We start from the raw sequence: 24,990 nt of genomic DNA, 5'->3' as shown, positions 1-24,990 counted from the left end.
CTGATGAAGCAAATAACGAGCAGGCGGCAGGTCAGGGAGCAGAGGTGGAAGTGGTCATGAGTTTATTATTTACACGGAGGCTGGACACGGGTACAGGGATCCAACAGAAGCGCAGCGCAGGGACCGGCCGCCGGCACACAGGCGATGCAGACGTTGCAGCCACGGCGCGGGGCGAGGGCCGCAGCTGCCAATGCCTCCCCGGGAAGGCAGGCGCCCTCTGCGCAAGGCACTGGGCAGCTCGTGCTGACCCTCCTGGGTCTCAGCCCACGTGGCCGAGTGCCCGCGCCCCAACACACGGAGCAGCCGGCTCGGGATTCGGAAAGACGCAAACGGCTGTGCTCCGGGCCGGCCACTCGGCAGTCAGGGTGTCCCGGGACACGGACGCCTCTCAGGCCCCTGGCTGCCCAGCCCCCCCCCCCCCCCCCGTCCAGACCCTCGCCCTGCTGGGTGGTCAGGCTGTCAAGAGTCCCCTGCTTCGTGGCACTTCAGAGCCGATCCCCCTGGGTGCGCCGGCCTGCCTGGGCCTGGGCCAAGCTGGCATCCGGGGCGGACGCCACAGCCCTTGGCCGTTCATCCGGTTGCTAACACGGACAGAAGACCGGTCTGCGCTATTAACGCCGACAGTCTGCTTAGAGAACCTCCCAGACGCAAAGGCGCTGAGGCAAGCGCCACTGAAACAAGCACCCCCGCCCCCAGGGGGGCCCCACGTCTCCAGGCTCAGCTTCCTCCTCGCCGTGGCTGCTCAATCGGGAGGCACCTGCCGCGCCCGCGCCGTCGCCGGCACAGTCCAATCGCTCTGACGACTCGAGAGTCCCAGCGGGTCCACCGTGAGCAGGCGCTTCAGTCCTCGGGGATGGCAGGGAGGGGTCAGGGAGGTCACGAGACACAGGCACACACGGACACACACGTTACTTACACACGCGTATACACGTGCCAGGCTCCCAAGCAGCCCGCACAAGACAGCACGAGACACAGACCGGGAGGCCCCCGTGGGCTCCTCCGCGCCCGGCCTGCCCTCCCAGACTCCACGCCAGCGTCTGCTTCGGATTTCTTTACAGACAGCAAAACAGACAGGAAAGAAACAATAAAAAGACAGGTTTCTTCACACAGATTTAAGCCAATAATTTTTAGCAAAATGATACAAAACTGTCTTAGCCGAGTAGAAGGTCGGTGGTTACGGCAGACTCGGCAGGGGCACAGGCGCGCCGCCACCCGAGGGACCGGACCAAGAGGCTCTTGGATGGGAGTCTGATTCTCTCTGCGCTCGTCTCTCTTCTTCCCAGCCCCGCTGCCACCGAGCTCGCGGGGCCTCGGCGCAGCCCCTGGCGATGGCAGCGCGTGCAGTCTGTCCGGTTGGGTTTGTGTTTGTTTCCCCGTGGGCGTCGCTGGGTGGGTGGCCTGGAGAGCTCCCGGTGGTAACGGTTCGGTTCTAGACCGGGGCGTGTCACTATAACAGAGTAGGTCGGCCATGCATGTCTGCCCTCAGCCAAAGGAGCGCTCTCACCGGTGCACGGCGGACTGGAGACCGCTGGCAGCCACCCGACCGGCAATCTGTCGGAGCCAAAGCACAGGAGAAGGTCAGCATGAGGCCTGAGGGACGCAGCCGGTCAGGCTTGGACACACCGCCAGGGACAGTGCCCTGGGACAGGGGACAGACACCGCCTGGCCCCTCTGCACGCGCACCCCCAGCCGCTCCGGAAGGTCCCTCTAAGGCCAGGACACGTGCAGCAGAGAAAGTGACAGAAGACGGGGAGGGAAGGAGAGCCATGCAGGCGAGGAAGCCCGGAGGCGTGGGGCCGAGAGCCGGTCAGTCAGACCAGGGCCCGAGCGGAGAAGGGACGCTTGCTCCCAGCCGCTTCCTGGAAAGGAGCCTGCTGCTCTGAACACAGGACCCAGGCCCCGGTGGCCCTGGGACTCCGGCGGGCAAGACCTATGAGCACTCCCCACCGAGACGCCCCCAGAGAGCAGCGCCCAGCAGACAGAGCCAGGAGGAGCCACAAGAGTCGCTGCCGAGAGGAGCCGGCGTGGACGCCCAGCCATGCACCGACGGCAGGGAGCAGGCAGCTGTGGCTGATGGGTTAATGCAGACGAGCGCGTGGACGAGGTGCTGGGCAGAGACCGAGCTCGCAAAGAAAAGCAAACAAGGACGACATAGGTCAACGCTCAGGAAGAGAGATGACAAAGCCGGGACAGCGAGACCAGGAGTGTCTCCCGCAGCGAGAGCGCAGGGGCCCCCCTCCCCTGTGCGGCCCTCTGCCAGCACGACGGGACGCAACGTCCACACCAGCCTTCGGGGCCACGGGAGCCGCGACCGGGCTCCTGCGCCCCACGCCGGTGCCAAGGGACAGCGGACAGCTGCCCCGGAATCCGCCTGAGGAGAAGACCTGGGCCAGGGGCCTCGCCCGCTGGCGGCTCCTGGCATGCAAGCCCCCCACCCGGCCTGCGCACACTCACCCAGCGCTGCCTTCCGACGGGAGCCGTGCAGCTACTTGCCGTGGTGTTCGAAAGGAATGCTATTCTGAGGTGGGGGGAAAAGACAGCTGTTGGGGAGGGTTCGCGGCGGGACCAGCACGGAGGCCCCTCCTCCTTCCTCCTGCACCAGCGCTGCCTGCGCGAACCAGGCCACGGGCTGGGCCTCTCCCCGCTGAGCGGCCTCTCAAGAGTGGTCCCTGCCCTGGACCTGCCGACACGGAGCCCGCCCCCAGGGCGCAGGCTGTAAGAGGACGGGACCCTCGACGGCGGCCCCTCCATCGGCTCTCACGCCCACGGCTCCCCGAGGCCCAGGCACGCGAGGGCTGGACGCGGGGAAGAAGACCGGGCTCCGGGCCTCGGGGGGGGGGGGGGGGGGAGGCAGGGATTCGCACAAGTCAGTCCGCACGAGTGACTGGCACCAGGAGCCGGGATCGTGTCCCTCGACAGCACTGGACGGAGGGGGCACTTCTCAGAGAAACGCCACCGCCAGGCTCGTCCGCCAGCTGCCCTCCGTCTCCGTGGCACTCCAGCCACGACCAGGGACACGGGCCAACGTCCCCCCGCCCCCAGCTGAGATCAGCAGGCCCCTCAGGCGGCAGTGCTGGCTCTGGCGCCTCCTCCCTAAGGGGCAGAGGCGGCTAGGGAAGTGGCCACCCCGGCCCACTGCGACCCTGCACCCCTGTGTCACCACACGTGCTCCGCTCGCATCTCTGGGGGAAGCCGCCAGACCGAGCCTGGAACAGCCCTGATCACAGAGGCCCTTGGCGGCCAGGAACGGCGCCTGCCAGCAAGAGCGCCAAGGGATAGAGCTGTCCTGGACAGAGGGGACTGGGGCTGTGCCCTCAACGCAGAGGTCCTAAGGAGACCCCGGGGGGAAGAGGGACAAAGTGGAGGCGCCCCCTCCTCAGAGCCACGGCACACGTCTTGGTAGGAAAGCAGAGAGAGAACCAGAGAGCAGAGGCAGGCCCTCAAGGGGAGACTGGGCAGCAAAGCCCAAGGAGCTGGCGGCAGAGGTGGACGCAGACCCGAGGCGCCGGCGCCCCTGAACCCCTGGCGCTTCCTGATCCTTCCTCGTGTTAAAGCCAAAGAGAGGCCTGCCCTCCTTCGTCCCGGCCGAGGCGCTCCGGGCCCGTGCCAGGCCGCTGAGGCGTGCATTCCAGGGCTCGTGGGAACACACCCGGAGGCCCTTTCTGTGTCCCGAGGGAGGCAGGATGGCTGGGGGCCGGGAGCCGCGTGGGGCCAATCTCGCGCCCCTGACCAGAGCCTCTGTGCCCCAAGATTCCGACCAGCTGCGTCTCCAGCCGGAGAGAAGCTTAATGGGCGAACAGCAGCCCGTTTCCAGTAGAAGTGCCAGCAAGCGACAGGTGCCCTGTTTACTTCACGCAGTTAAGAAAACGTGGTCGGGGCACCTCCTCTGCTGGGCACATCCCGCCCTTTGCCTGGCCAGCCGGCGCTGCAGGACCAGGCTCTGGACACTTCGCACAGGCCCTGTGCCTCCAGATCAATACGCTCAACCCGCCAAATTCACCGACAAGCTACCCCCCAGCAGACAGCATGGGGTGACCCCGGCCCCACGGGACACCGGCTGAAGAGGAGAAGAGGCCCACCTGGACCATTCCTCACCCTGCCCGCCTCCTGCCACCCACGCGCAGAAGACCTGCCAGCACGCAGGCGAGGAGCGGCGCTGCTGGGCAGGGACAGCGAGCAGAGCGAGTGGGCATAGGGCGTGGCTAGAGAAGACACGGCGCCGGGCGCCTAGGACGCCCTACAGTGACTGCCGGCGACAAGGGCTCTCCGCAGGGGTGGAGCGCCCGGCTGACAAGAGCGAGGACAGAGGCTCGAAGGCCGGGCCAGGCGCGCCGCAACACCAGGCGCCCGCAGGCTGGGGGCGTCCGCCCAGGGAAGACAGCGCAAGAGAAGAGGCGCCAGCGGGCGTCCCAGCACAGCCAGGGCGCAGCCTGGCCCCACAGAGCTTGTCCCTGGGGCCCTCAACCGAGGGCCCCACGGCAGCGAGAGACACGAGGTCCCCGGCAGTTCAGACGCTCCGAAGAGGGAGAGCGAGAAGGATGGAAAGCAGGAAGCCTCCGAGGCCGTCGCCCTCTGCGGGGGGCCGCAGGACCGGCGCGCAACGCGGCCGCGGAGCGCAGGGCCCGGTGGCGGCCGGGCGCGTACCTGTGAGGTGGACATGCGGGAGGTATCTTGCCGGCCCGTGAGGTCGGACGAGGAGATGTTGACGGGGGCCCCGCGGTGCAGCCGCATACTCACTTTCCGCTCTCTTTCCATGCCGGACACGGGCCGAGGAGAGGTGTTCGCTGGAGGAGAGGGAGACAGGGCAGCGTGAGGCCTCAGGACGCAGCCCCACACTCCGCGAGGGCCTCTCCTCGGGAGCCGTGTCTCACGAGGACCCGCGGCTGCGCCGGCGTCGGGCTGGGAGCGCTGCTGCACCCGGACTCTAGGCCGGCCCTGCGGTGGGGCCCTGGCAGCACCCAGGTGACTCCTGGGAGCCAGGCGCCAGGCGCCCAGTGGGAGGGCGGCCGAGGCAACGGGCGAGGAAGAGAACGGAGGGGTGGGTGGTGGGGAGGACGCGCGTCTCGAGACGAGCGAGACGACAACGCGGAGCTCCCGGGGGGACATGCAGCCCTTCAGGAGGCCAGCACCCGCCAACAGACACTGCCAGCCGCCCGGGCGCCTCGGGATAACAACCGACGGGGACGGGGCCCTACAAGGTCACACGCTGGCGCGGCCGGAGCAACCGACACGCGAGCCGGAGGGCCGGCCGCCGGCAGAGCGGGTGGCGGCGCGTGCTGGGGCGCCAGGACACTCACCCGTGTGTGAGGTAGGGGTGAGGGGGGTGGGAGGGGCCGCCTCCTGGGTCCCCCTCAGCCGGCCTGAGGCCGTGGAGGGGAGGCCGCGGGTGGCTGGGTTGCGGGAGTGTCTCAGCCGCTCCTCTCGGTCCCGGCGCTCCCGCTCGGCGTCGTCGGCTGCCCGGCTGGCTCCCTGCGAGGAAAGAGGGCGAGACCAGGACTGAACTGGGCTCGGCGATTCTCAGCCACTGCTCCAGCGACGCCGCGCGTGGGGGTCCGTGGGCCGGGGCAGCCGTCGCCAGCCACGCAGCAGCCCAGCGGTTCTCCCCCCGGAACCTGGCGGCCCGGCCCGCCGGTGCGCAGAGAAAGCCCCAGCCGCTGCCTCCTCAAAGCCGGGACCGGCGGCGCCCAGCAGCCCTGCCCCGTGGGACGGGAGCCAGCCTGGGTCAGAGGTGGCCCAGCCCCGTGAGAGTCGGGGCCCGCGAAGCTGGAGGGAGAGGCAGCACTCGGTCGGCTGAGGGCTCCAGCCAGAGCCCCGAGCCCCAGGCGAAGGTCACGGCGGCGCGTAGGTGATGAGGCGGCCGGGCTGCTCCCGAAACAGTGAAGTGCAACCGGAAGCCTGGGGGCACCTGAGGAAGTGCGGTGCTGGCACCCGTCCTAGTCAACTCCCGCCAGCCCTCGCAGCGCCCCGCTCCCGAGCCGCCCCTGGCGCAGCCACGCCCTTCTGTCCAAACCGCACGGGCAGCTCTCTGGGCACAACAGGGACCAGCGGTGCCAACACGGTGCAGAGGGCAGGTCCGAAATCATCTGCCAGAGAACAGACCGTGGCAGAGCGGCTCTGGCAGGAGGTCCAGCGGTGGCAACTCCGGGCCACCCTGACAGAGGGGCCTGGCTCCCAGCGGACACGGACCAGGCCTGGGGCTGGCCCCACTGCAGGAGGCTGCAGCCACCCTCCACCTGATCCCGGTGTGAGCACTGCACACCTGAGGCCCTGGGAAGGGGCTGCCTGCTCTGCGCTGGGGCCTCAAGAGGCGGTTCTGTCCCCATCAGGTTCCGTCACCCCAGAAACGTGCCTGCTTTGGTTTGAAGCGCAGAACTAAAAACTTAGAACCAACTTTGAATGAGACACTGGAACGCCGGCAGTGCTTCCCGAAGACTGATCGAGTGCACTGGACAGACTCAGCGACAGGAGGCCTGTCTCAGAGCAACACCAAAGCGCCAGCCTGCTCGGCCCCTGCTCACACAGCCAGGCTCCCGCCTTGGGAACACATGGCGCCCCTCGGAGGCCGCGCAGGGGAAGAGGCAGGTCCTCACCACACGGGGGCAGCCACGCCCCAGTGACCCGGCCACCCGGGCCACCGGCTGGACACCCCAGGATGGACGACGACGACGACAGTGACCTCAGGGGGCAGGCCTGCACCACAGACACCCCCGTGGCCTTGGCTGTCCTGGAAGGGCCTTCTCGGTCTCGGAGGCCCTCGTGCTCCCCACATCCGCGACGCCACCCGAAGCCCGCCCCATGGTGTCGGAGGAGGGAGGGGGAGGCTCGGCGGCGGGCGGCACACTTACAAACTTGAGCATGTTCCAGTCAAAGACGTAGTCGTAGGAGAAGCCCTGGCGGTGGAACAGGTTCCTGAAAAGCTGCCTCAGGTACGAGTAGTCAGGCTTGTCGTCAAAGCGCAGGGAACGGCAGAAGTTCAGGTACGTGGCGAACTCGGCTGCAAAACACGGGAAACTCAGGGTAACCAGCCGTGGCCCGACCGAGGGCCGCACGGCGGCTGTCAGCAGGACCCCTGAGCAGGCCTGCCACGTGCTGGACATGAAACGCGGGCACACACTGAGCAAAGAGGCTGAGAAAACAGTGCCGGACCCTAGGCTTCATCGGGGGAACCTACCCCAGGGGCCGCCCCAGGAAAACAAAGGGCCCCGGGAGGCACGGCTTAGGAAGACAGAGGAGCCTTCTTCTAGGGACGGAGGCCACCTGCCCCTGTCCCGCCCCAGCGCAGGGGTGTGGGCAGGGCCTCGGCCCCCAGCCTCGGGCCCCGCCCAAGCCGGGACACTCACAGGGGTGTGGGCGCCCCCCCCCCGCCCCCGCCTCGGGCCCCGCCCCCCGTCCCTGGGACACTCACAGGGGTGTGGGCGCCCCCCCCCCGCCCCCGCCTCGGGCCCCGCCCCCCGTCCCTGGGACACTCACAGGGGTGTGGGCGGGGCCTCGCCCCCCACCCCCCCCCGCGCGCCTCGGGCCCCGCCCCCTATCCCTGGGACGCTCATGGGGGTGTGGGCGGGGCCTCGCCCCCCCCCCCCCCCCCGCGCGCCTCGGGCCCCGCCCCCTATCCCTGGGACGCTCACGGGGGTGTGGGCAGGGCCCCGCCCCCCGTCCCTGGGACACCCACAGGGGTGTGGGCGGGGCCTCGCCCCCTCCCCCCCAGCCTCGGGCCCCGCCCCCGCCGGCCCCGGGACACTCACAGGGGTAGCCTTTGCAGAGCACCTCGATGGGCGTGGACATCTTCTTCTCGCTGATGCGCTCGTACTTCTGGCGCTTGGTGGCCGCCTTCAGGCCCTGCCAGGGCAGCGAGCCCAGGTTGAAGTACATGAGCACGTAGCCCAGAGATTCCAGGTCGTCCCTTCGAGATTGTTCTGGGAAGAGGGCCGAGGGTCAGGGCGGCACGCATGCCTGCGCGGCACAGGCCGCCCCTGCTGCCGAGAGACGCTCTCAGCCCAGACGGCAAGAGCGGCAACAGCGTCGCGGGGGCCATCAGGGAGCCAGCCCGCGCCCGCCCCGCCCCGCCCCAGCCGGGAAGGGCCCGGAGGCCTCACCGATGCCGAGGTGCGTGTTGATGGAGGCGTAGCGCGCGGTGCCGGTGAGGTTCTTGTTCTCGCGGTAGGGGATGTGCTGGTGGGTGCGGGCGTCCCGGTACTTCTTGGCCAGCCCGAAGTCGATGATGTACACCAGGTTGCCCTTCTTGCCCAGCCCCATGAGGAAGTTGTCCGGCTTCACGTCCCGGTGGATGAAGTTCTTCGAGTGGATGTACTCGATGCGGCTGATCTGCGGGGAGGGGGGGAGCCAGGTCAAAGCCCAGGGGGCCCCACAGGAGACCGGTGCCCACACTCCGCAGCCCTCGGCGTCAGAAAGGGGCACAAAGGAAGGACCCACGTGGTGCAGGTGGTAGCTGCAGCTTGGGCGCTGTTCCTGGCCCAGGAACTTCCCTATGCTGCAGGCACAGCCAAAAAAAAAAAAAAAAAAACAACAAAAAAAACCCAGCACCCTACACCAATTTAAAAACGTGTGGGGAGGAGTTCCCGTCGTGGCGCAGTGGTTAACGAATCCGACTAGGAACCATGAGGTTGCGGGTTCGGTCCCTGCCCTCGCTCAGTGGGTTAACGATCCGGCGTGGCCGTGAGCTGTGGTGTAGGTCGCAGACGCGGCTCGGATCCCGCGTTGCTGTGGCTCTGGCGTAGGCCGGTGGCTGCAGCTCCGATTCAACCCCTAGCCTGGGAACCTCCATATGCCGCGGGAGCGGCCCAAGAAATAGCAACAACAACAACAACAACAAAAAGACAAAAAAAATAAAAACGTGTGGGGGCACCGAGCTGATCCCTCCGGCCCCGCCCTGGGCTCTCACAGGAGGGCAGCCGCAGCCTGACGTGACAGCTGTGCTGTGGACACAAAGCCCTGGAGGACCCCGAGCCCTTCCTGCCCTCCCCGTGCGCTCGCAGGCCCTGCGCTGTTGAGCCAGACCCAGCGTGGGACCTGAGGAAAAGGCGCTCTCACCATCTGGTCAGCGAGGAGCAGGACGGTCTTGAGGCTGAACTTCCTGGAGCAGAAGTTGAAGAGGTCCTCCAGGCTGGGCCCCAGCAGCTCCATGACCATGACATTGTAGTCGCCCTCGGCCCCACACCACCGGATGGTGGGGATGCCCACTGCAAGAGAGCCAGCGTCAGCCCGCCCCCACCACCCTGGGGCACTGCGCTGGCACCTGTGACCAACTGCACCAGCCCCTCGATGAGGAGTGGGGGAGGGGCCGGGCTCCCCCCACACCAGCACCCAGCTTCCCGGTGCCAACATCCTAGAGCAGCCTGGTGCACCTGTCACAACTAAGGCACGCATGTGGTGCTGTCATGAGCAACACACTCTCCGTGTCCTCTCAGTTCCAACCTCACGCCCTCCCGCCGATCCAGGAACCACTCTCCCCGGCCCCCCGTCGCCTGGGGCTCCTCCCGGCTGGGAGGGTCTCGGCCTTTCCTGGGGTGAAGGGCCCGGCAGTTTGGAGGAGGGCTGGGCAGGGGCTCGCAGATGGCCCCGTGCTGGTGTCTGTCTTCTCCCCGTCGTTAGTCTGGGTGTGTGGGTTCGGGGGAAAGTGCCCTTCCCATCACGTCATGTCAGGGCCTGGGCCCCCCGGCGGTCCTCCTGCTCTCTGGGGGGAGGTCACCAGGCGCGGCCCACACGGAAGAGGTCTGTGCCCTCCCGGAGCAGAGCACCGACACGCGGGCCTCGGGAGTTCTCTTCTCCCCGTTTAGGCGCTCAGGGTCTCCCATCCGTGTGGCCCGCTCTCCAACAACGTCCTGGACCCTGCTGCACAGCGTGTCCCAGCCTTGGCTGCTCCCTAGCGGCCCCTCGCGGCAGGCGCTGCCCGTTCTGAGCACTGCCTTACCTTCCGATACTATAAGACGCTAATAGTTTTAGTTCTGATACCAATGGGGCAAACGCTTCCTTTTGTTTTTCATTTTTGGGCTTTTTTTTTTCAGGGCCACACCTGCGGCATATCAAAGTTCCCAGGCTAGGCGTCCAATCAGAACCGCAGCTGCCGGCCTACAACACAGCTCACAGCGACGCCGGACCCTTTAACCCACTGAGTGTGAGGCCAGGGATCAAACCCGCAGCCTCATGGATACCAGTCGGGTTCACAGCCCACTGAGCCGCAATGGGAACGCCTGTTATTTTTAAATTAAGTATCTTAACAATACACTTCAGCAGTTCCCTGTCTTTGCAGTTAAGGATTCAGCTGTGGCACGGGTTCCATCCCTGGTCTGGAAACTTCCACATGCCAAAGGTGCGGCCAAAAAACGAAATAGTTTTAAAAAAATACCTTTGACATATGACACAGGCATACACACGATGTAAGGAAGTCTGCGGCACCCTAGTGAACACAGACCAGGGCCGCTACCCCCACGGGGTCCGCTTTCACCCCCCACCCCCTGGACGAGGGCCACGAGGGACTGCGCCCTTCCCCGGCTTTGATAACGTGTACGCGCCACACGCACCCACTCGGCGAGCACAGCACAGGCCCGGTTTCTTATGATTAAACAGGATGCAAAGGACGTTCTCACGCGTGTCCACTGGTCAAAGGTCCCACGCATGAGTCCCTGTTCTTACCTAGTTCTCCCAGGTTTGTACCGAGAAACACAGGGTACAAGTCATCTGACTACACAAGATAACGTCAAACTGCTTTTGAAAACAACCCCGTTCACAGCCGGTCAGAAGTGAACAGGTTCCAGCTCAGGCAGGATCTCATCAGAGCTCTTAATTTCCACCAGTCGGGTGGGTGGGTGTGAAACGGTTCTCACCGAACTCCCAGTTTGCATCTTTTTTCATTATTTACTGGCTGTATGTCTCCTCTTCTCCAAAACGTCTAGTCGTATCTTTTGACAATTTTTTTCTATCACAGGGTCTTTTATTTACAGCAGTTCTTTTATAAATTCTGGATACTCAACTATTATCATTTTTATGAAAGGCAAATAAATACCTTCTCTCTGTTAATGGATGTTTTTTACTTTCTTTGGGTCTTGTGATGAACAGAGACGCTACTTTTTTTTTTTTTGGTCTTTCACAGCCTCACCGGTGGCATGTGGAGGTTCCCAAGCTAGGGGTTGAATCGGAGCCGTAGCCACCGGCCTATGCCCCAGCCACAGTAACGTGGGATCCGAGCCACATCTGCGACCTACACCACAGCTCACAGCAACCCTGGATCCTTAACCCCACTGAGCGAGGCCAGGGATCGAACCCAAGTCCTCATGGACGCTGGTCGGGTCTGTTAACCACCGAGACACAATGAGAACTCCGAGATGCTAGGGTTTAACGAAGATGAACGTACTGATCTTTTCTTTTTTGCTTTTGGGGGCCGCACCCACGGCATATGGAGGTTCCCAGGCTAGGGGTCACATCGGAGCTGTAGCTGCCGGCCTCCACCACAGCCACAGCAATGCGGGATCCCTAACCCACTGAGCGAGGCCAGGGATCGAACCCACAACCTCATGGCTCCTCGTCGGATTCCTTTCCGCTGCGCCACGACGGGAGCTCCAAGGTCTCGGTCCGCTCCTTTACTGTTCTTTGGTGTCTTACGTGAGAGTCCCGCCAAGATGGACAAAGGGACCCAACTTGTGTTCACACACAGTAACCAGGAGAAGGCACAAGTCGACACGACCGTGGGCATCGAGCGACACCACCACTGAGACGCGACACGCCAGTCCTGCCTGAGCGAGCAGAGGGGCAAACCGAGCAGCTCCAACCCATCACAGAGCTGAGCGAGTCTGAGGACGTGGAACCTCAGTGCTGCGCCCAAAGAGCACCAGATACGCCAGGAAGCGGCAAACAGGACCCACGCGGAGAAGACCCGTGAAGACAGACTCAGGTGTCAGAGGCAGCAGAGGAGGAAGCTGCCATGAACAACAGCTGTGTCCCGCGTGAGACGAAATGGAAGATGCACACCTCAGCTCCCAGAGACGAGACTGCACCGTCCGGGAGGATGTGATTAACAGCAGGTCAGACACTGCGGGGGAAGAGACGCCTGACCTGAAGGCACAGCGACAGAAGCCACTGCAAAAGCCAACAAGCGCTCGGAGCGACAGGACAGCCTCACGACCCTGCCACCTGAAACTGGAGCCCCACGGAGAGGGAGGAGGGAACCGAGAGCACACGGAGGGGAAGCCGAGGGAGACACAGACGCCAGCCCAGATCGGGACAAACAGACCACCCTGGAAGCAGCCGGAGAAAGAGCGCCGTGGAGGAAGACCTTCCCAGCGCTGGGCACAGAACCGGCCATCCACAAAAACACCTCGGAGCTGAGATCCAACAGTCACAGACCGAGGAGGTGACCAGTCAAGCCCCAGCAGGCCCGCCCTGTGACCCCTGTTACGGGACGTCCACGCCTACAGAAAGGGATGAGGCCGGGGAGGAGCAACCCAAGTACATAAAGACAACTGACATTTAAAAGATGCGACGGCGTCCACAAAAACGATGCCACAGTAAATGGAAACGCGGGTGGGTTTCTCCCCGCAGACAGGGCTCTGTGGGAAAGGCACCCCACATGCACTCGGGGGTGGGTGGTGACACATCAACGACAACCACCCCGAGTCGGCTCAGGCAGGGCGAAGGAATTCAGCAAAGGGGCAGCACAAAAGTCATCCTGAAACCCGAGGGAAAACTTCCTCGACCCAAAGCAAGCCGAGAAAGGGGGAAACGCAAAGCCAAGACCAGATGAGACAACTGACAGCAAAGCGAATCCTGTCGCATATAAGTTTCGGGACTACTTGCTCTAATTCTGTGAAAAAGGCCAAGCGTGAAGTTGAAAGCGACCGAATTAAGGGGGCACCACTCTGCCGCGCTGCCCAGCGCTGCCGGGAAACGGGCAGTCCTGGAAGAGCGGGCAGCATCGCGAAACCCTCGAGACTCCTTTCCACGAGAAAGTGCGGCACCAGGAGGCCCTGTTCCGCAGAACCAAGGCCCTGGGCTTTAGGCCACACGCCCTTTATTAAGGAAGGTGCTGTGTGGCTATGAGTGGGCAGCAGGCACAGGCAATGACAAGGCCACTATCAGCACCGGCGCGTCCCTCCAGGGCACAGCGCAGCTGCTTACGGAGGAGCAGTTTCTGCACAACGTCTCTGAGGGCGCCCCCGCGCTCTACAGCCGAGTCCGCAGCCGGAGCCTCCACAGAGCTCGGCTGCTCAGTGGTCTCCAGCAGCGTCAATCCGTAGGCGGCCTGGGTAGCACGGCCGCGTCTACAGCAGTTCTTCCAATGCAGGGCCTGGGGTCTTTCCATCACCTACAAGTTCTTCTGCTGGTATTTTACGGTTCTCCGCATGTCGATCTCCCACCTCCTTGGGCAGGTGTACCCCGAAGTATTTCAGACTCTCCCTGGCATTTCACTGTGAGTGCAAATGTCCGTCGACCTTGCCCGCTGCTGCCCTGCGGGACCCGTCCACCCGCCCAGCAGGTGGCCTGGAGCCTCCAGGGTTTTTCCCACAGGCCGCCTCACGTCACCTGCAGATCAGGACGACGTCACCTCCTCCTTGCCAGTTAGGCTCCTTTATTTCCGCTCCTCATCCGACCGCTCTGGCGAGGACGGCCATCAGTGCTCAAGAGAAAAGGTGAGGTCGCCCCTGTGTCACACCCCCTCACCGCTCTGAGGCTCTAACTGACCCAAGCGTGGCCGACAGACGCTGCTCCGGGCTCGCTCCGCCCTCTGGACTCCCGCCCACTGGCCTGGGAGCACTTGCGTCCCTTCCACGTGACTTGCCAGCTCCTCCTGCCCCACCTGGCACCTGGGCCCCTCGTGGTGGCAAGTGACACTAGAAGCCATGACCAGGGTGCCGGGTCGTCACCAGCCCAGGCGCTGTGTGTGGGCGTGTGGCATCCATGCCATCGTCGACTCGGCCCTTCTCAGCCCTGTGAATCCTGGCGTCGGCCTGCTCTGTGGGAAGAGGCCTGCTGGCCTTGGCCGGAGCCCCGGAGCGCTGGGAGGCGGCATCTTGCCGCGGTGCCCTGACCACGAACAGAACGGCTGCCGTTGACCAGTCTTGGTCAGGGTCCTCCAACGAAGCTTAAAATTTTCCATATACAGGTCACACCTATACCCCACGGGTTCTTCCGCTGCTGTAAACAGTATTTTAAGAACGACGCGCTGGCCTCTGGACTTCTCCGGGGCCAGCAGAGCCGCCGGCACCCGAGGCCACGCCTGGCCTCCAAGCGGATGTCTGAGTCCCAGGGAGACACGGAGAGCGTCCAGAGCCTCACGGAGGACGAGGCAGCAGAGATGACCTTTCGGAAGGCGGCCGAGGGCCCGGAAGCTCTCCAGCCACCGGCCTTGGAGGGTGTTCTGTGTTGGGAGTGCAGAGATGGACGGAGACAGGCCAGAGGCGGCTGTGGGCAGGTGTAGACCTGCGTGCCAAGGAACCCACTTTTTCCCCGGCCCACCCCAGAAGCGCCCCCTCTGCCAGGGCATCACCCCACAGTGAGCCGGCCTCCTTTCAGGAGCAGGAGCTCACACCCCTGCCCTACCAAGACTGAGCCGAGGGCCCGGGGGGTGGAGGAAGTGGGCAAAGCTGGGGTGCCAGGCGCCAACCCTGCTTGTGCCAGTGCCTGAGGGCGTGGGGGACAGCCCTCCCGCATCCGCTTGTTTCCTGGCGTCTCCACCCCAAACCCCAGCTTTGGAAAGAGGCCGGGCGTTTTCCTAAAAGGAAAAGCTACACGCTAATGACAGAAGACCAGGCGCAGGGCCAGGCAAAGTGCTCTCTCGGGGGACCTCAGGGCCGCGCTGGTCTCCTCCAGACCCACTGGCGGGGCGGGGTGCCGGGCTGAGGCGAAGGGAGGCAGGCCAACAGCTACAGCCCTGCGGCAGCACAGGCCTACTGCTCCCTGGGGTCCCTTTTCGGGGTGCTGACGGCACTAGCCCCCTGCAAACGACCCATCTGCGCGTTTCAATCCCTTTCTTGACAGAAACTCGTCTGTGTGCCTCAGTCTCAGGCCAGCGGCGGTGGCGGTGGCTCCAGGAAAGCACAGCAGGCACCAACTCTGGGGTTTTGACACTGAGAAGGACAACTTTTTGGAGAGCAGAGCCTACCGCACCATCTCACTCTGCCGATTAGAGCTGGCTCGTCTGCCCTCCTGAAACCCTCCAAAGCCACCGTTCCACCGGAGGCCAGGCTTTGACTCTGCTGCCCTCCAGCTGAGCGCCTCCTACCAGAAGGCAGGAATGAGCACGATCAGGAAACGTGGCTCGGACGGGGCAGGGGAGGCCAGGCAGGGAAGGCTGTCTCCGCGCTGGAAGCCTTCCTGCACCTCCCCCGGCAGGCCTGTGTCCCTCCCTGGCCCTTCACCAGGGTCCTGTGCCCCCACCCCGAGCTACCGGGTGGCCACACGAAGCAAGAACCCAGATCCTTAAGGCTTAACGAGGCGTGGCTCTCTCCCCTCGGCGTCCTGAGACCAGAGGCGAGGGCTCCTCCGTAGCACCTGGTGCCAGCGTCCTGCCCATGGCAGCAGTGGCCAGTGTGGCGGCTGAAGGACAAAGGGTTTGGTTCGCCCGCTGGACTCACTGCATCTGAAGGCGGCAGACGTGCTGACACCGGGTTCTGCCGCCCCACCGTTTGCGAGGGCTGCGGGAGGTGAGGCGCAGCTGCTCTCGGTGCAGCGTGTGGGTCTTTCTCCAAGTTCTTCCAGGGTTTCCACTGTTTGCAAACTCCCTACTGTACTGAAAGAAAAGCAGCCAGACATCCGTCCCAGCACCGCCAGATCTGAGCCTCGTCTGCGACCGACACCACAGCTCACGACAACGGCGGATTCTTAACCCACTGAGCGAGGCCAGGGGTTGAACCTGTGTCCTCACGGATGCCAGTCAGGTCTGTTGCCTGCTGAGCCATGATGGGAACTCTGTCTCCACAACCCTTAGGTGACCTGCGCCAAAAAACGGAAGCAGCTAGAAACGCTCCGTTCCTCGCTGCCAGCCTCCTGAGCCAAGACCATTCCTGGACGTGATTCGTGACACTCAGGCTGCTCACACCTACTTAACCTCTAATCCCAGGGAGAGAAGCAGGGGCCCCGGCAGAAAGTGGGGTCGGGACCAAGAAGAAGCCGATGGACGGGGGTCTCCTAGCCACGAGCACGAGCACGCTGACTTCTTCGCTCTCCCATCCTCGCTCTTGCAAACAACCCCGTGAAAACGCCGTCTGGCCTGGCTGGGACACCGCCGGCCACGCTGGAGAGGGGGCAACGGCGAGGCTGAAGAGGATGCGGATCCAACAGGAGCCCCGATGCCGTGCAGGCGGGAGGGTAAACGAGCGCCCCCTTGGAACGCACCCCTGCTCCCCAAAGCCCCGGTGCCACCCTGCAGGCCCCTCCAGCAAACACAGGGGCACTCTCGGGTTCTGCACCTACAGGCGTGGGCTCGGGGTCATCCAGGCACCATCTTTAAGAGCAAAGCGCTGAGCGCCAACCTCGGCTCCCAGCCCAGGGAGCACGTTAACAGCGACGAAAACCATGAGAGCACAGCTGCGCCACCGCAGACCCGCCTCAGGAGCACAGCGAGCCAAAAAGGAAGGCCGCAGAACGCACCCAGCAAGACTGTACTGTGTCTATTTGGAAGCGGGGGGACTGGGGGGGCGAGTGGCAGGGGCTGGCCACCGCCCGCCCGCTCCAACGGCCTGTCACAGCAGCTCCTTCCTTCCAGCCCCTGGCCGCACCTACGCGCCCGGCCAGGCGCTCTGCTCTCAGCACTCCGGCCAGAGGACGAGGACGCTGGGCCGCCTGCTTCGTCCTGCGTGGACTCTCTGCAAACCACGTGCCACAGCCCCAGGCAGCACACGGCCAGGAAGCCACACGCAAGAACGGGCTGCTACCCGTACAGACGGCCGCCCTGTGACCTGAGACAACCGGAAGGACACGCGGGGCCGTGGGTTAGAGAAGCAGCGGCTGGGATGCGGCCCCGCGCCCAGGCACGGGTCTTGCCAGCCGCAGACGCCAGCTGCCCCTGGCCCGCGGCCCCGGCACAGGAAATGGTCACCCAGCCTGCTACCACTTGCCACCTCTTCCCTCATCGGGGCCAAGGGCACCACAACACACCTGGGGGCAGTGGGGACAGCGCCCGCCTGGACAGGCCTCCACCCGACTTGTGGGAGGTTTCAATGCAAACACGGGGATTCGGCATGAACGCGAGCACCGTTTTTCACGAAGTGTCTGCCGATTCAACCTGAGAACAACGTAAATAGCACGGCTGGAGAGACACCTTGTGCTGTGTCAGCAGAGAAAGGCTGGCTTCGGGGAGCACGTCATCAGGTTGTGAAAAACAGACTTCCGGCGGGTGAGCGCGACAACAATCTAAAGACAAGGGAGGCAGGTCGCCGGTGGCGTTCCGCGCTCCGTGTCACCGCCCTTGAAGCCCCACGCCACGCATGTTCTTAGGTGCCATCGAGGCTTCCTAATAAAAAGACGGCAAGCGTCTGGGCCCCACCGTGGGAGCGGACCAGGCACACGAGTGAGAGACGTGACGGCGGCGCCGCCAGCCCTCGCCCGCCCTCCCCCGACCCGGACCCCGACACCAGGCCTCCGCGGCCTTGCGGAAATGCTGCTCCTCGGAACACAACGTCCAGCCTCGGGCTCCTCCCCACCACGAAGGCCGCAGCCCACGTCACCGCTTCCGCTGACAGCTGCGCAGAGAAGCCCGCCGAGGGCCGACACACCCATGGGGTCCTCCACTGACCTCTCCCGGGCACGAGGGGAGCCAAAGAGTCGCCTCCCCACAGGCCGCCCGAGAGCCCGCCGCCTCTTCTGGCCCCGGGGGACCCGGGACAGGAGGCGCGGGACGAGGCCGCTGTGGTGCGCGGCGCCCCCGCGGGACCGCGCTGCTCTAAGACGAGCCGCGACTGGAGAGACACCCTGTGCGGTGACAACAGAGAAAGGCTGGCTTCGGGGAGCAGCACGCATTCACCCCCTTCGCAGAGCAAAGATGTCAAGACGTGGCTTCGCCAGTCCCCTCCTCCCCGACAGAAGGGCCACAGAGCCCGTGCAGCCAAGCTTTCCCCTGGCAAAGCGCCGAGAGCCCTCCCACCCCACGCCCGCCAGGAAGGCACCACGGGGGCTTCTGATGGACAAGCTGCCAGAGAGGAAGCAGCACGGCCCATCTCCGCACAGCAAGCCCTGACCCCGGAGAAGGCCCGAGACACCCCGGGCCACGCCCTGGCCTCCTGAGCTCCTTGAGGAGTGGCCCGGGCACACCCTTCAGAACGCTACAGCATCCCCAGGACTCTGAGACCCCCAGCAAGACCCCCTCCTGCTCCGCCAGCCAAACAACCAAAGTTGAGAGAATGCCAGCACCCTGACCTCAGGCTGGGCACCCTCCGCCTTCAGGCACCCTCGCGCTCCAAGGCGGGTTCCTGGGGCGGGGGCAGTAACTGAGCTGGACAGGGTGGCTGAGGCCGTGCCCCTCACTCAGGAGAGTCTGCAGGGTCTGGCCCAAAGCCGAGGGCGTGACAGAGGTGGCCCAGGAGAACCAGTGACGTCCTCCAGGTCAGCGTCCTCGCAGGCCATGTCCAAAGACAGTCACGTAACAAAAAACCAAGCAAGGGGATGTTTATGAGAAAAGCACGAAATGACGTTTTGAGGACGGAGGGTCCGCGGACTCAGGCAGAGTCTGAAGAAGCCATGGGACGGGCTCAGGGTGGGAACGGTTCCCCGCCCCACACAAAGCAGCTCACGACACCCGTACTGCCCTGGCCTTCGCTGCCACCAGGCGAGCCGTACCTCCTCCCTGCATCATCTTGTAGATTTTGCTCTCGATGTGGAGCTGAGGGTGCTTAGTTTTGACACATTCAAGCTTGATGGCAACTTCTTCTCCCGCAGCAATGTCCGTACCTTGGCAAAGAAAGAAAATCACAGGCATTATCCATCTGGAGTCCCCCACCCAACCCAAGTCATCCCACGCTGGAGAGACGAAGGCTGCAGGGTCTCCCAAGGGCCAGGTGATAGGTGCACCCCACTCTCTGCTGTCAGGTGTGGTCAGGACAGATATGTCCCTGTGGGAAAATACCCTACTCTTCACCTTTTTTTTTTTTTTTGCTTTTTAGGGCCGCACTCACGGCACATGGAGGTTCCCAGACTAGGGGCTGAGTCGGAGCTACAGCTGCTGGCCCACACCACAGCCACAGCAACGTGGGATCCGAGCCATGTCTGCGACCCACAGCACAGCTCAAGGCAACGCCAGATCCTTAACCCACTGAGCAAGGCCAGGGAGCAAACCTGAACCTCCATGGGTCCCAGTCAGGTTCACTGGCGCTGTGCCATGACGGGAGCTCAGCCACCCTCTTCTTGGCTCCAGTAAGGGCCCGCACACGTGACACCCGCCACCCCTCCAGGCGTCAGTGGAGGCCCAAAGCTGCGCTGCAGGACCTTCCTCCAGAAGCCGAGGGAAAAGCAGCCTCGGCGCTCAGCCCGCTCCCCCCTGCTTTCCTCGCCAGCTTCTCCGAGTACATGCACTTTAATCCCTCCCGCTAGCAGTGCTGTGTGCGAAGGAATTAACGCTCTGACCAGTAACCAGACGGAACCTGAGACACGGCCTGCTCAGGGAGACCCGTGCTGCGGGGCAAAGCAACCCCGCCAGTCCTGGGCGACTCAGTTTCTCTGGCCACCTGTCTTCAGTGGGGAGACCTGCAGCCTGCATCCTGAGGGACTTGTGGGGTGAGTGGGTGAGGTGACAAAGCACTCGGAGACTCCTGGACAAAAGGTAGAGAGAACTCGGCAGGCGTTAGAGCAACGAGACCTGCAGGAGAGCTGTCAGCTGAGTCACAAACCCAGTAAGTGCCGAGGAAGGGCAGGGAGGCATTCTCCCCTCGTCTGCTCAGATCGCTGACGAGATGTGGCCACTCCTAGCCCACCTGGATCCCAAACTGGTCCCCAGTGCTGGGGTTCCGTGGGGTAAGCACCACCTGGTCACTGCCAGTGACCATGCTTGACTGAAGAACTCCCCCCACCACTCCACAGAGACTCCTGGGCACTCCGAAGAAAGACAGGTAATACATTTTGTTCTTCCTGCCTGAGGTTGGGACAATCTATCAAGAGAAACGACTTCATCATAAAATGTACCGTGCAGATGAAAAATGAACTCAGAGTTCCTGTGAGGACCTGGAGCCCTGCACTGAACTCGGAAGCCCAGGAGGAACGGATGACTCATCTCACGAGTTACGTCAGCAACTCCCCGCCCCCCAAAGCAGGAGCAGTGAAGCCTCTGCTGAGAGGACTCCTGCTCCTCCAACTTTGCTGGCACTGTCACCCTTGCTAGGAGGCAGGTCCTCAATGACAAGACAGCCTGGGCCCGCACAGGCTGCCTACAGAACTAGCATCTCTGAGAAGGCTAAGAACGCTTCTAGCTCCACCATACTGCAGCGGACAAAGCTAAGGTTTGGCAGTCACCCTGCAATACTGACAGTCTTGGGGACAAATGACCACAGGCGACTCTGGAACAGTATGAATTCTATCCTCCCGCAGGACCACACCAGCAACACGGCCAGCCTCCCGCAGGACCACACCAGCAACACGGCCAGCCTCCCCCAGGACCACAGATGTGAAGGTTGCCCTGAGTCTGATGACTCAGAGAGGAGGTGGACAAGGGTTCCCTGCCAAACAGACTCAAGGGCAGCACAACACTCAGGGCTGCCTTTTTTGAGAGGTCTTCCCCCACTGGGTGAAGCAGCAGAGCTTCAAGTTCTGTGCCTCCCATGCAAACCAAACACCAGAGACCACTAAGCAAAACTGAGGTCCACCAGTCCCCAGCCCTGCAGTCCTGTCCCAGCTCCCTTGGCTGAAAGCAGCCCATATGCTCCACTGGTTGCGCTGCCCCATGTCTAGTCCTCAAGCCGCCACCAGCCCACAAGGGGACACACACAGGACAGCCAGGAAGCACCCAGGAGCTGACAGCAACGTGACACTGCGACAGGACTGTATTTTACAAAAGCGCCGGTCTGTAACATCAGAAATTACAAAACCCAGTCCTTCACCGCAGGTAACTTTTAGAAGTACTTCTACATGGGGAACAAACATCCCCAAGACACCACGAAGCTCTGGAGGCCAGATTCGGAGCATGTCCCATTGACTCAGGGGCGTGTTTATCTCCCAGCAACCTCAGCTCCGCTGTGCAGCTCCAGTGCCAGTCACACAGGAGTCCTCCTCCCTAAGCAGGGACGTCCGGCTACGTCAGACACAGGCTAAGGCTGGTCCTGGGAAAACAAAACTCCATCTCTCAAGCTGCGCGAAGGCAGATGGTAAATTACGTGAACTTAACCCCCAGCAGGACCCCGTCCTGGGACAGAAAGGTGACTCCCACGGATGCCTGTCTTATCACGAAGAAGCAGGGAGAGGCCTCTGAACAGCAGGGCAAAGGTCATTCTCGCAGGGCAACCACTGACAAGACAGCTGACACAGTCTGGTGACTTCTCACCAGAAACCACCCTGAGAACACAGACAGAAAACGACGAAAGCTCAAGCTGAGCGTGCAGGCAGCTAACTGCTCTCCTCTTCTGACAGCCAGCCGGCCAGCACTTCAGAAGCCCTACTACGTGCCAGACACCCAGCTAGGTCCACTGCAGAGAAGCACCGTCAGCGAGTACTAAGCTTTCCTTCCCAACAGGCACCTGTGTCCGTGATGAAGCCGCAGACACAGTCCGGCTGGGTAACATCTGGACAGGAGAGGCCATCCCCAGTGAGCTGATGGAGCGAAAGGCGCAAGCCCAAGTGCCAAGAACCGGTAGGAAGGAAACCTCCATCCCACCAATCGTGACGGGGGGGGGAACAGAGTTCCCTAAGAATAGGGGCTCACGTGTTTGGGAAGGACTGGAACAAGCTGGCAGGGCACAGTGCCGCTTGCCCACGTCAGCACGGCAGGCCACTGGGAAGGGAGGGCAACACTGGGCTTTCTGGGTCCAGGAGGCACTTTGCAAGCTGAACAAGCTTTCTTTCCTCCCACCTCAAATACCTGAAAGCACCAGAAAGTCTCAGGTGGAAATTCAGGACCCCAAACCCCAGGCCTAAAGACAAGGTGAACCTACCTGGAGGAGTCAGGAGCCTTCTGACACTAGGGCGAAGGGACAGTACTAGGCGTGGTTTTAACTGTCACGCCAGGATACGGAGAACACACTCATTTTTAAGATGAGGACCCGATTCCTCACCTAATTAGTCTCCTAACAAACAGAAAACACCCGTGATACAGACAACTCACTCCATCACGTGGTCTTCGTGGAGGGTCTGCCCTCTTCCACCCTTAACCACGGTATAGGTGAGCTTCCTCAGACCCACCTTTCCCGCTACATCTTAATCTAACGAGACCACCTTGCGGCTCTTCTGTGGGGTCGCAGGCAGCCTGAAGGGACCGCCCTGTGGGACAAGAGCCAATGGTGACAGAAAATAAATCGGTTGTGCGAACGCCACACCAGTCAGTCAAAGTCTATTCCAATAGGTGGGCCTCAGGGCGCGCCTGACGGGGGTTCCCGAGCCTCAAGGTGGAGGAGACTGAGGACAGACCCCTCTGAGGCCGGCAAGCCCGATCTGTATCAAGCGCCACTGGTGCGTCCATCACAAGGTGAGGCCCGGAGGACACAGCTGGGGACAGGCCCTCGGTGTCTCCCGCGAAGCTCCCATATCGGTGAACGTCTCGGTCACAACCTTCCTCCACTTGGGCGTCCGAAAGCAGCTTCGGAAAGCAGCCATCTGGCAAAGTCTCAGAAAGGAGAACACAAAGCTTCAAAGTATCTTTTTCTTATCTGTGCAAAGGCGGCTAATGGATCGGTTCTGGAGTACAGCTCCTAGATCCTAGGTTAAAACTTTTGCCAAAATCCATTGTTCTATAAATAAGGCAAACAGCTTGCATTTACCCAGCGCTTCGCCTCCAAAACCCTGCTGAGAAGGCAGCTCCTGACGACTGGACATAAATATTTAAGTAGTAAAACGCAAGTGTCTCTGAAGTGTCCCCTACTTGGAGAGCAGCGCACGTGCTGGAGGGACAGGTACCCTGTGGGGTAAGGGTACCAAAAGCAGTTCCCAACTCCCTCAGTGGGGACTCCTCTTACACACCAGCCCACCGAGGTCGCGCACCCTCTCCAGGTAACGAGAGCCCAGGATGGGGCGGGGAGCACGCACACTTGGGACCACCTGAAAGGCATAACCAGAAGCATCAGTGACCCTCGGCGACAAGCGCAGCAGCAGCCGAACGGAAGCCCCGGGGCGGGCTGCGCCACCGGCGCATGTTTACCCCGAACTTGCGCAACGACAGTCCCTCCCGCCGCACAGCAGGCGTGCCGGGCTGGACAGCCCCGACGCGGGGGTGGCAGCGAGTGACCCACGGTTCCTCCGAGGAATGCCGCTGAGTTCTGTTTAAACTTCCACTTTAAGATCCAAGCCCACCTTCTAGCACACGGGTGTATCCGAGCCTTCTTGCGCAGGAGACCTCCAACAATCCGGGACATTCTAACCCCAGGTTTTCCGGTCTACCCCGAGAACTTTCGCAGCAAAGGACAAGCTCCGGGTAGCGCTGCGCCACTCGACCTGCCCCTACTTCAGCCCACGCCTAAACGCTGACTTCGTCCTGGGTCGCCTGAGCGTCGTTCTGGTTGACGGCCAGGGACAGAGACTGCAACTTGGAGGCGCAACACGTACCCCACTACCGCCCGACGGGCCCCCCGCGCTGCACCTGCGCTCCGCGGCCGGAGGGGCTGGGCACCGCCAGGGGCAGCGCGCAAGCCTCGCCTCGTCTCGTGCCCGGCCGCAGCGCGCAGGACGCGGGCCCGCACGCCCGCCGACCGCTTTGTCGCCTGCGGGGTCGCCGGCCGTCCCGGAGGCCGCGGGCAGGCTTGGGGCGGCTGCCCCGGGGCGCGGGTCGGGGGGGGGGGCGGCGCAGGCTCCTGCCCGGGGAGCTGGGCGGCGCGAGCCGTGGGGGCCCCGGGGCGAGTCAGGGGTCCGGCCGCCGGGGGCGGGGTCGCCGGGGCGGCGGCCGGAGCGGAGCCCGGCGGCCGGGCGCCGGTTTGGGGGCCGCGCCCGGGGGGAGGGGCGCCTCACCGAGATAGATGTCTCCGAAGGACCCGCTGCCGATCTTCCGGCCCAGCCGGTACCTGTTCCCCACTCTGAGCTCCATGGCGGCGGCGGCGGCCCGGCTCGCTCCTGCCCTCCCGGCCGCTTCCTGGGTCTGAGCTCGGGGAGGCGGCGCCGCTGCTGCCGCTACTGCGGGTCCGGCTGCCGGCTCCGCCCCCCTCACGGCCCCGCTTTCACCATCGCTTTCCGGCCGCCCTGCCGCTCCCAGCGCCTCAATACGGGGCGGATGGGACAGTCCGGGCGCCGCCGCCCCTGTTCCGGCCTCCGCCAACCCCGTTCGCCCTCTCCCCGCCGCGGATGGACTCGGATCTCCCGGGCCTAAATCCCCCTTCAGGGGCCTGAAGGAGCCGCCGCCATCGCGCTGTGACGTCACTTCCCCTAGCAACCCGGCGGGGCGGGGCCGCGGCTCCAAGCGACGGCCGGGGCGGGGCGATCGCGACCGCGGGGCGGGGCCTGGGGGCGGGGCCTGCGCTGCCCTAGGGGTAGGGACCGCGTTCTCCCGATCCACTGACGCCCCCGGCCAGGCACCTCCCCCCCGCTCCTTGCCCCCTGCCTCTGGCGGCAGCCCAGGGCCCAGAGCCCCCTCGCCTGGCCCCCTTCCGCCGGCAGGATCTATGTGCTCGTGCAGGATTCCCTGCAGCTGTCTGGGAAGCCAGCGTTTCCTTGCTGCAGGCCTGGGACAGGCTCCCAGGCAGTGCCCTATGAGGGGGGGGGAGGCACCTCCCTGCACCGGCACCTGCAGGGAGTAATATGCTCCCTCCACTAGGTGCTAGGTACGTTTTTTTTGTTGGGTGCCAACAGCCTCAGTAGTGTCCCAGCTCACACGGACTCAAAGCTGACACCCAGCCTGTGCCTGACACACAGTGGAAAATATAT

The 24,990-nt window shown here is 63.6% G+C and overlaps 1 protein-coding gene across 2 annotated transcripts; it reads right to left on the bottom strand.

Moving 5' to 3' along the window:
- Positions 1-31: 31 nt before the first annotated feature.
- Positions 32-24,490, bottom strand: CSNK1D (casein kinase 1 delta). 2 transcript variants are annotated; one of them, XM_047758395.1, is made up of 10 exons: positions 24,082-24,489; positions 18,784-18,894; positions 9,049-9,197; positions 8,094-8,322; positions 7,743-7,913; positions 6,846-6,994; positions 5,298-5,469; positions 4,645-4,784; positions 2,455-2,518; positions 32-1,551 (listed from the first exon to the last, which is right to left on the bottom strand). In XM_047758395.1, exons 1-9 carry the CDS (start codon positions 24,155-24,157, stop codon positions 2,486-2,488), a joined length of 1,230 nt encoding a protein of 409 aa, XP_047614351.1. In that variant the 5' UTR covers positions 24,158-24,489; the 3' UTR covers positions 32-1,551; positions 2,455-2,485. The 2 variants fall into 2 exon arrangements, with proteins under 2 accessions (XP_047614351.1, XP_047614350.1); XM_047758394.1 differs by lacking the exon at positions 2,455-2,518 and having other exon boundaries at positions 24,082-24,490.
- Positions 24,491-24,990: the final 500 nt, after the last annotated feature.

Source organism: Phacochoerus africanus, chromosome 14, assembly GCF_016906955.1.
Source record: "Phacochoerus africanus isolate WHEZ1 chromosome 14, ROS_Pafr_v1, whole genome shotgun sequence".
NCBI lineage: Eukaryota > Metazoa > Chordata > Mammalia > Artiodactyla > Suidae > Phacochoerus > Phacochoerus africanus.
This window is presented reverse-complemented; position numbering and strand designations above follow the sequence as displayed.